At 41.2% G+C, this 11,685-nt stretch overlaps 2 protein-coding genes across 2 annotated transcripts; both read left to right on the forward strand.

The window, feature by feature from the left end:
- On the forward strand, nucleotides 1-948 carry LOC115829234 (olfactory receptor 52K2-like). Its single transcript, XM_030793294.1, has one exon. It carries the CDS (start codon nucleotides 1-3, stop codon nucleotides 946-948), a length of 948 nt encoding a protein of 315 aa, XP_030649154.1.
- A 7,544-nt stretch (nucleotides 949-8,492) lies between these two features.
- LOC115829235 (olfactory receptor 52E4-like) lies at nucleotides 8,493-9,440 on the forward strand. The gene has a single exon (XM_030793295.1). It carries the CDS (start codon nucleotides 8,493-8,495, stop codon nucleotides 9,438-9,440), a length of 948 nt encoding a protein of 315 aa, XP_030649155.1.
- The last annotated feature ends 2,245 nt before the right edge of the window (nucleotides 9,441-11,685 follow it).

Genomic DNA, 11,685 nt, shown 5'->3' on the forward strand with positions numbered 1-11,685 from the left:
ATGAAGTCAAATGACTCAAATGCTTCGTCTTTTTGGCGCATGGACTCACTTGGCATCCCTCCGTCAGGGACCTACCCTGTATTCATAACAGGGCTCTTCACCTACTGCTTCATCCTAACCTGTAACATCACCGTTCTGTTGGCTATCAGCCTGGACCACCAGCTGCACAAGCCCATGTATGTGCTACTCTTTAACCTGTCTGTTAATGATGTGCTGGGAGCCACAGCCCTGTTTCCACAGCTCATCTCCAGCATCTTATGGCAGAACCGTGACATTTCCCCAGCAGCGTGCCTGATCCAGGCTATACTTGCGCACTTCTATGGTGTAGGGGCCCTAATCATCCTCTCTGTGATGGCCTATGACCGCTATGTGGCCATCTGCCACCCACTGCTCTATCATTCAGTCATGACCTCCAGCAAGCTGAGGATGATCATAGTGGCTGTGTGGACCTCTAACACCGTTCTCATTGGAGTTCTGTTCCTCTTGTTGGCTCGATTTCGATTCTGTCGAAATTTGATAACTGATACGTGTTGTACCAACCCTTCTCTGACAAAGATGATTTGTGAAGATACCAGTGTTAATAACTACTATGGTCTGGCACTGACAGTTTTTGTGCTAGGGGCGTCAACCGCTCTCGTGGTGTTCACCTACATCCAGATCCTAATTACCTGCTTGTTTAATAAACAGGCAGACACAAAGAGCAAAGCCGTCCGCACCTGTGCTACTCACCTTGTGGTTTTTATTACATATCAAATCAATATATGTTTCTTTATTCTTTCCCACAGATTTGAGCAGGTATCACCCTACCTACGCAGGTCTGTGGGAGTTTCCATCTTAGTCTTTCCACCCATTCTGAACCCCCTCATATACGGACTTAACACTAAAGAGATCAGGAGTAAGGTCATATATATGTTCAAGATACACCATGTGTCCAGACAAAAATGCTAAAGTCTGAAGCCATTTTACAGAGTAATGAATCAAAATTTTCAGCAATCACATGATGCCACTGATAACAAAAAAGTCTCATTTCATTTTATTAGTTATGTAAAGACATAAAAGACATATTCCCAACTAGATGTGTGTCTTCATGTTTTGTAGCATTTACTGAATACCATAAACTACATACAGTAATCAAATAAAAATATTTTTGAACAAACATGTCTATATCTTGATACATGAGTAGACGGTGTTTTATTATGACTTATCCTGGAGCAATCTATATGTTGATGAGACAGTCAAGAGGCCTATAACCACATCATAGCTTCATAGAACTGGAGTGCACTCCTACATATCAGCAAACATATTCAGTCCTGTTGGGCATTTGTGTTTGTGAAAATAATAAAAAGGTGCAGAGATGGATTTTGGTGCAGTCTTGTTTTATTGTGGCTCAGTGATGGTTACACACAAAGAAGGAGAGGACAGGATACGCTTCACCACAGACCTTTACTGTGCACAAGATGTTACTGCGACTAAAACAAAGCACTGCCATGGGCAAAGATATACAGTACACAAGCACCACAAGAACCTATGACCTTGTCTACCATAGATAAATGCACCTAAGACTCACACCAATAAAAGAGAACAAGTGTCCTCTACTTAACCCTCTAGTTCATGTCACATGTGAATTACCATTTAGTTCTGTGAATGGATGGATGTGTAGATAAATGGATATGAGTATGCAAAAATGCATACATGTACGTGCATGTCGACGTGATCATGTGCATTTGGAGATGAATGTGTGTGTGTGTGTGTGTGTGTGTGTGTCTCACTCTAATTCTAAGGATCTGACAGTGCTCTAATCTGATCGACAGATTGCATAACACTGTAACTAGGAACTGATGCACCTAATACTGTGCTCCACCATGTTTGTACACAGATAAAATGTTCTACACAACCGAATGAACTTCCAGTATCATGACAACGTTTAGTCTTGGCTAATGTTAATTGTATCATAACTGGTGTCCTTAGATCAGGACCAACACTAGGCTGCCAAGTGAAATTACCTTGTCATTGTGATGTGAAATTCAGAATATACCTGCAGTTCCAAGAACGCCATCTGGTGACCAGGTGTGGTCACTAAACACCAGCAAACTCTCGAAGTTGAATGCCGAGCTAATAAGATTTGACTACCATCAAGAAAACTAAAAGAGTCTTTGGTGTAACTACCCGCTCAAAGAATGAGTGAATGACCACGCCGACCTTCACATGATGTGATAAGTGATTTCTGTGTCTGATTCAGGAATCTTAGATTGTAAAAAACTTTGCACCTCAAAGATGAACACATTTCCATAAATAACATTTGAGTTAAATTATGAATGGTCGTCAGGCTTGGCTAAGTCTCAAAAGTATAAACATCGACATTCAGTCTGTTAAGAAGACCGAGCTGAATACAGTCTTGAGGCAGTTTTATAAGTCCATCCGGTCAACTAAAGGAGAGCTCTGCTGCATCAGCAGGTACCTTGGGCTTCAGGCTGGTTTAAATCGTTATATCAACGAGCCTCCGTTTAGCCGCTCATTGAATTTAATGCAGGACCCAGAATTCCTATCAGCTAATAATGTTTCCAGAGGTGTTGTGAAAGAGATTAGAAGGGCAGGGAAAGACAAAACAACACGCCACCACCCGATTTCACCTGAAGAAAATTGCATCATAAAACATTTTTCTGCAACACTAAGTCCAGACAATTCAAAGGGTTTACTGAACAAGGTCTGGTACGATATTCAGTTGTGCTTTGGACACAGGAGCAAAGAGAGGAATCAGGATCTCAAACCTGACTCATTCATCCTTAAATGTGATGAGAATGGAGCAAAGTATTTCACTGTGACATTCGACGAAGAAACAAAAAATCACAAAGACCCACTGGAGAGAGACAGAGAAAATCAGAGGGGTGCTATGTTTGAGAAGCGAGGAAATCCCCTCTGCCCGGTAGCATCTCTCGAAAAATACCTGAGCAAAATTCTGCCTGGTGCCAAAGTCCTCTGTGTGCAGCCCAGGAGGGGAACAGCTTCGACCGATTGCTTCTGGTATACTGCTGTTCCCCTGGGAGTGAAAAATAGGCAGTCACAGATGTTACCCAGGATGCGCAAAGAGGCAGGGATGCACACGTCTTGCACCAACCACAGCCTGAGGGCCACTGCCACACAGAAACTGTCTGATGTGAGACTTGAGGTGAGGGAGATCATGGCAGTGAGCGGGCATAGGTGAGATGCTTTAATTTAACATACAGAGACTACGATGTGAATTGTGATTTATAATGAGTCACGGAACATAAAAAATATAAACAAAAACTTGTTTTTCTTGCAGGTCTGAAAGCTCGCTAAAAGGTTACTGGAGACCATCCATGGAGAGCAGGAAAGGATGGAGCAATCATTGGTGCCACCAAAGCAACTGTCAACAGACTCTTATTTCACTGGTTGTACAATAAATGGAAACATACAGATAAATGTACATGATACAAAGTAGCGAGTCTGCGGTAACATGTAGACCTACACAAAGTAGCAAGCTAGTGTGCAGCTAAATGTTTGTGTTGCTTGGCAACAGTCCACTCCCAGTCCGGTAGCGGAACTATTTGTGTTGGTGGAGCCAAATAAATAATAATCTGTAGTCACTCATTACTGTTAACTAATAAATGGCGCTTGTAGATCTCTTGTTTAAAAGCAATATCACACTGGAGGTCTTCCTGCTATACTGAATATCAGCACAGCTGTGATTATCTTCGGCACTCGGCCTGCGGTCTCGTAATGTTGGAAAAATACTACTCTCCTTTAAGCTAACCACTGTAGTAACCATGATAAACAATGTAACCATAATGTATTCATTATTATAGGGGTGAATCAATGTAATCGTTTATATTAACAGCTATATAACTATACAATCCTTTGTATTGCAAGAAACATCATGTTCTCTTTGTTCTCGTACCTACGGCCAAATCGCAGCCGGGCTGATTTTCAATATAACAGCAGTCTCTCTCTTGTGATATTGCTTAAGTAAGTGGCATCACCTGGTGTCACACCCGGAACACAGCAACTGCCTACTCCTAAATCAGACATATTATGAGGAGACATTGAGAGAGCCACGGTTAGTGTGCAAGAGGAAGCAAGTATCAAAATCTGATATTTAATGAGCTACCCATGGTATTCCCACTCCAACACCCTGAACATGTGGTACACAACCGATATGCTTTGTTCAATATGCTCTCAAAGTCATTATCTTTTGGAGTATTTGTCAATGCTGAAGACCAATCAAACACTCTATAATGTGCGTCATGATGAATTCTTCATCTTGTCTCCTGGCTGGTATGACCCTTTGCGAGTCATAGACCAGCAGCACAGGCTTGGCAGGGAGAGGTTACTTACATTTAATCTGGTAGCGATGAATCTGGTCTCGTCTAATCAGCGGTATATAGAGCAGAAGTGTATCAGAAACACCATTGCATAACGATGCCTAGTTCCAGGGCGAGTTCTGATAAATTGGCTATGTGGTTTACAGTCTAGATGACCTGTATTCAGATCCACACATAACCTGTATGCGTACTGAGTGACAAAAGTTAACTTGAAGTGGTCACTCACCAAACGGGAATTTGTGTAGAATTCACCAGTAGCCCATCTGTGTTCGAACCATGAGTTACCTTGAACATTAAGTAGATTACCACAGCAACGTTGTCACTGGGAAAGTAGTAATCTGCAATGTGTTGTTTTTCCTGTTCCTGTAAGAGCTGTGTGTAAAAATAAACACGAGTTCTCCACTTGTATAAATCTTTAAATATGTGTAGAGTCGCTTTTCTCTCCTCTTCCACAAACTCTATTACTCGATCAGCAACTAGTTCTATTGAAGGATCAGAATCATGACCCTGTCGCTGTTGACAGGATGAAGTAAACCCTACGGCGAGACAGAGGTCTGCAAACAACTGTGTAATAAGCTGCCCCCTTCAGGTGAACTGAAGAACTTGCAAACTAACATGACTTCCCGACAAGTTGGTTTCCTAAGAACAAAAAAAATACGTAATGAGAACAATAACATAGATATTATAATGATTAGATAGGGCCTCCAAAGTGGGAGCTAATCATAGTGCAGGTGGAATCTATAATGGTATTACTGTCTTCACCATGGGGTGGCCCCTGAGCTTAACTTGGGCCTTCGCTGCAGCAACAGCTTTGGTCAGGTCACAACAATACAGCAACATAGGAATTGGGGCCCCAGGAGAAGGATTGTGTTCTTGACTGATTTGACAAGCATACTTAACCTTCTGAGCTTCTGTTCTAGAGTCAGGGTTATACCAAACTGAGGAGACCATTGAAACCATGGCTTTAGCTCCAATGTAGCCAACCCTGTGTATATGCTGAGCCAAGTATGGTAAGAGACAGGAAGGAGATACGGTTCTGTCACCATTCCACCATTCACAATCATCATGCAATTTTGCGCCATTTTCCATACAGCTCCATCGTTCCCCTGTACTCTCTTACATTTCAGATAGGTGTTTGAGATTACAGGTGATAATGGGTCACATTTCCTCTGTCTTGTTGATGGATGATGTTGTGTTACCACCACTTGAACTTATATCAGTGTCACTTGAACACAATTGAATGACAGAAGGCAGGGTCTTTCTTAATTAGACAGTGAACGTTCCTTCAACTCAATCGCCCAAAGCTGTATTTTGATTGCAAGTTAGTGTGTAGGTGTTTGGAATGGCAGTTACTTGAGCACCTGTATCAATAAAAAAATCAGTGATCCAAAGTCCAATCATATCTTCCAGAAGAAAGCCATCTGCCTGAAGCCCAGCCCAGCAAGGGATGAGAGGAGAATCTGGTGGTTAACCGTGTCAAATGCTGTGGAGAGGTCTAGGAGTATGAGGACAGAGCTGAGCGACCAGCTTTGAATCCAGACTGATTCTGATCCAGGAGATTGTTCTGGAGAAGATATGGAGAGAGTTGGTTATAGACTGCACCTTCCAGGGTTTTGGAGAGAAATGGTAGAGGAGACATTGGACGGTAGCTACTGACATCAGCTGGGTCTAGAGTGGGCTTCTTAAGCAGTGGCTTGACTTAGTTTAGTTTCTGGGACGGAATGGCAACTCTCCCCAGGACTCATTGTTCAACCTCTGGATTTAAACGTGAAAATTGTGTGACAAGGCTCACAGCTTGGTTACTTGATCCTCCATTTAGGCGCCATGGTCCTCCAGAGAGGTTCTGGGCCTCCAGTAAGAAGCTGTGGCTTGTGTGACAGAGAATGTCTCGGTCAGTCCTTTTGCTTCTTCCGACATTCTTTGACCTACTGGCCTTGCTTTCCACAGTAATAGCAGGTTCCGCCTCTTTTGTCTGATTGATTTGGCTGGGTTACTTCAGGCTGTTCACTCAAGTCATTCATTTCCAATGCTTGTTCCAGTGCTCGTAGCTGAAGCTTCGCTGTTGCTGCGATCTCCACTAAGCAGGCAATCATCATTTACTCATCAAACATTGTGGAGTGAGAGAGTAGACTGACCAGCTGGGTAGGTGGTTATCAGCTGAGATTTGATGTCTGAGCTTAGTCCATCAACTGCTGTAGAAGTCAGTGACGGGTTGGCAGATTTAGTTATGTCTCCAACAATACCGCAACATCTAGAGTCGCTGATGCATACCTGTTTAAATTGCTCCAGGTAGACCTTCTCTGGTTCATCTGCCTTCTGAAGACATACTGAAATCTTTTTCCAATCCACAGTGAACTGTGCACTTTCTGTACACCAGTCCTGAATGTGCTTCCATGCACTATCCGTGTTGTCATCCTCCAACGTATCTTTCACGGCATTTCTTAGCTCTGTGGCCTCTCACTTGATTTGATGTATAGCTAGTATTTAAGTTGTAAATTCTCTTTATTTTCTGGAGCTTGTCCAGTGTCTTAATTCCTCCTTTCCTTGGATGCTGTTATTTTGAGGAATACCTTTCGGCCAAGTCTGGTGCTGAGGGGACATATTTACGAATGATTGTTCTAATGGCCTGTCCGCTTTTATTTTTGACTTCTTCTCTACCGGTTTGTACTGACTGCTGAGATCTCAGGGTCATAGGTCAGAGAGCAAATTAGACATTTGAATAATCCTCTTTCTTGCTTCTTTCCCTGGGGTCATCAACCAGTTCTGCCACATTATTTAGTTTTTTGAGCAGATACAGAGTAGACACCACTGATGTTGGTTTTGACTTATTACAGGTGCTATCAGTGTAAATTGCCACAGCGCTCATGCAACTGCAGACACAGACATGCTGCCTGTTTTCTTCATGCTCAGACTGAAGAAAATAATTGGCTGTAGTCGACCCGTTTCATGCTGCATTTTATTCTTGTGTATCTTTTAAATCACGTTGGTCAACTCTATACAGAGCCACCAAAAGCCATCTCGTTTTCTCTGTGCAATCTTTCATGCGTTTTGCTTTTCCCCATGCCCTTTTAATATCATCAGGATGCCACAGATCCTTATTGGGAAGTTTGATGTTATACTCTTGACATGTCTCTCTCTCCGTGGCGGCTGAATTACCAAATGTGAATTAAACCATTTAACCAGTTCATCCTAGACATCAGACTGGGAGGCAGAATCCCCCCCTTTATATCTTGTGTCTTTCTCTGTGCAGCCCATGCTGTCTACTGGTTACATAAACACAGGTTCACTTCTTACAACTAGTCTTGACATCATGTGTTTTGTTGTTATTTCAAATGGTTACAATGTTGACACTGTTTTGACAGCTTTGTAATCATCCACTCAGTTACAGCTCACATGTACAGCATGATAAGGACAGTGAATATATTTTCTCACACTGAGAAATAAGAAGAAAAAGAGAGGGCATACTGACATCAGTGTGGAATGTTCTCATATATTAAGAATATTTATTTCCTGTGATTTGGCATTATGTTTGAAAAACAAAAAAAACATAAAAGAAAGAAACAAAATCTACACACACAAGAGCTGAGATGAAAAAAAATCCATGGTTCACTACACATTTTCCAAGGACTATACAAAGAACCATGGTTTTTGGGTTTGGCACAAAACCGTCACACTCCTAATACACACACATGGGATAATTCTTATTACTTAAATAACAAAATAAACAAATAATCCTAAATAAAGCACTAAGAGCATTGGAGTCCCTGATAAACACCCGGTCTAACTTCATCAAACCTACAGTGGGTCACAGTCTCTATAGCGACTGAAGTAGCTCTCTAGGCAGTTTCCCCCAACTTCAAAGACAGTATAAGAGTACATGACACTGTGGAGTGTCTTCATCAGAAGACAGCAGATGACCTCATGACATGTAATATTTACTTAATCAAGTCAGTGTTTTCTCATTGCATAAAGGAAATAGATAGAAACACATCGAGACAAACAGGTGTGAAGGTAAAAATTCTTTCGTCTTCTTGCTTGTATTTAGCATGCAGACCATTTATAGGGCATAAACCTGCACCACCGTATGCATAGCATAGTATTCTTCAAGCAAGGTGAATAACTCAGAAAGATCAGAAATTGTAAACAGGCTACATGAAGTCAAATGACTCAAATGCTTTGTCTTTTTGGCGCATGGAGTCTCTAGGCATCCCTCCATCAGGCACCTACCCTGTATTCATAGCAGGGCTCTTCACCTACTGCTTCATCCTAACCTGTAACATCACTGTTCTGTTGGCCATCGGCCTGGACCACCATTTGCACAAGCCCATGTATGTACTACTCTTTAACCTGTCTGTTAATGATGTGCTGGGAGCCACAGCCCTGTTTCCACAGCTCATCTCCAGCATCTTATGGCAGAACCGTGACATTTCCCCAGCAGCGTGCCTGATCCAGGCTATACTTGTGCACATTTATGGTACAGGTGCCATAATCATCCTCTCTGTGATGGCGTATGATCGCTATGTGGCCATCTGCCGCCCACTGCTCTATCATTCAGTCATGACCTCTAGCAAGCTGAGGATGATCATAGTGGCTGTGTGGACCTCTAACACCGTTGTCGTCGGAGTTCTGTTCCTCATGTTGACTCGATTTCGATTCTGTCGAAATTTTATAACTGATACGTTCTGTACCAACCTTTCTCTGACAAAGATGATTTGTGAAAATACCAGTGCCAATAACTACTATGGTCTGGTACTGACAGCTGCTTTCCAAGTGGCGTCAAACACCACCGTGCTGTTCACCTACATCCAGATCCTAATTACCTGCTTGTTAAATAAACAAGCAGACACAAAGAGCAAAGCCATCCGCACCTGTGCTACTCACCTTGTGGTGTTTATTGTATTTCAGATCAATGCATGTTTCTTTATTTTTTCCCACAGATTTAATCAGGTATCACCTTACCTACGCAGGTCTGTGGGAGTTTCTGTCTTAGTATTTCCACCCGTTCTGAACCCCCTCATATACGGACTTTACACTAAAGAAATTAGGAGTAAGGTCATATATATGTTCAGGAAACACTATGTGTCCAGCCAAAAAGGCTAGATTTTAAAGTCTAGATTTTAAAGCCGCTTGACAGAGAAATTCATCAGCATTTACATTAATCACATTATGACATGGATAATAAAAAGTTTCATTTCCATTTTATTAGTTATATAAAGACATGAAAGACATATTCCCAACCAGATGTGTGTCTTTATGTGTTGTGGTGTTTACTGAGCATTGTAAACTACATAAATAACGAAATAAAAATGTGTTCATTTAATCTGAACAAACATGTCTATAATTTTACATATGAGTAGACAATGCTTTATTATGACTAATCCTGGTGCAACTTATATATTGATCAGGCAGCCAAGAGGCCTATAAGCACATAACAGCTTCATACAACTGGAGTGCACTCCTACATATAAGCAAACATATTCAGTCCTGTTGGGAATTTGTTTTTGTGAAAGTAATAAAAAGGTGCAGAGATGGATTTTGGTGTAGTCTTGTTTTATTGTAGCTCAGTGATGGTTACAAACAAAGAAGGAGAGGACAGTATATGCTCCAACACAAGATGTTACTGTACACAAGATGTTACTGCAACTAAAACAAGCAACTCTTCGGACAAAGATATACACACCGTAAACCTGAACGTTCAAATAACTTAATTCTATTAATTTGCGTAAACTTACAATGTCCTTAGAAATTTTACTGACTTGAAATTTTTGAGTTGTTGTAACACGTAATCCAATTTTGAGTTATGTAAACTATAAAAATTTCATTAATTTAAAATCACTTTTGGATTAAGTAATATGAACTCCAGATTATTAAGTCACTATAATTTAAGACTTTGTGGTCCCAATGTCTTACGTCATCGTCGCTATGCATTTTGGGACACTTCCGTTTACATTCGACCTAGTGAACTTTCTACAGTGATTAAAAACAGTTTTTTAAAACAGAGAACGGTCACTGCAGTCATCATTACAACTACTTTCCATCTGGTGCAGTCCTTGCCTGACAAGCCAGTGGTGCGAAGCTACCATCTACGAGATAATGACTGAACACTTCTAGGTCAGAATCCCGGCAAGATGAGGTGATATTGCTCTCTAACAATCTTTCTCTGACCTCGGATAATGGGTATCCTGTTCCTCTCTGTGGGTGCTCTGATGCGTGTGGGCAAGCCCTGCTCTCAGCAACAGCTTCCTGACTTTGGGACAAAGTCTTGTACGAAAAACATGAAATAGACAGTGATTTAATTTGAAAGATTTAGTTCTAGTAATTTCATTTAATTTTTAATTTAAATATTACATTATTATTACGTATTACTAAAATGTTTGAGTTGATATAATCAGTAATTTGATTTAGCTTCAGTTAAATAGTACAAACAATTATAACTTTAAAAAACTGGCTCTGAAAACTTCTCAATTTTGAGTTAATTAACTTAAAAATTTTAGGGCAATCAGTTGCCTTAATTTTTTAAGTTCTGCTAACTTATTCGAGTTTACAGTGCAGAGGCACCACAAGGAACTATGCCCTTGTCTACTGTGGGGCCTAGCAGAATTTTCCAGATGATATTAAGGTCAGAAGAGACACACACGTAACTCAAACAAGCTGTTTGCCTTTGTACACACTTACAAAGTCTTCCTTACGAAACCTTTACCTTCGCATGTAGATAGATGGTTATTTGCACCTGGTCATTTACTGATGTCATAAGCCTGAGGGTCTGGTAGACAAACCAGAAAGTTTTCTCTCAGATATTCATTATCTAAGACAAGCAAGGCCAAAAGGCCCTGTGTGACTAGGGTATATCTATGCCTGAGCATGACTCAGTCTGGGTAATATCATGTGCACAGTGTGCAAGAGAGTCTCCTTTTCTTTCCTCTCTGCTCCTGCTTCACTTGGATCATCATTTGAGCTTCAATAAAGAAGACTTAGACCGAATACCATCTCTACCCCTGTTTGTCATTTTAACATCAAAACGCAAATGCACAACACTACCATAGATAAATTATGCACCTAAAACCAGAGGCTTCAATAACAGAGAACCAATGTCATCTGCTTAACCCTCGAGTCCATGTGATCTGTGAATAACAGTTCAGTTCTGTGAGTGGGTGGATATCTCGATACATGAATATGTAGACACAGGGATGCATACATGTCTTACATGCATGTGGACATGTGAACATTTGCATTTGGGGATGTGTGTGTGTGTGTGTGTGTGTGTTTGTGCCTGAATGTGTGTCTCATTCTAGCTCTAATTTTAACTCTACAGAGAATATTTTACTTGGTCCCCAACCGCCCCCCC

This window comes from Chanos chanos, chromosome 16, assembly GCF_902362185.1.
Source record: "Chanos chanos chromosome 16, fChaCha1.1, whole genome shotgun sequence".
NCBI lineage: Eukaryota > Metazoa > Chordata > Actinopteri > Gonorynchiformes > Chanidae > Chanos > Chanos chanos.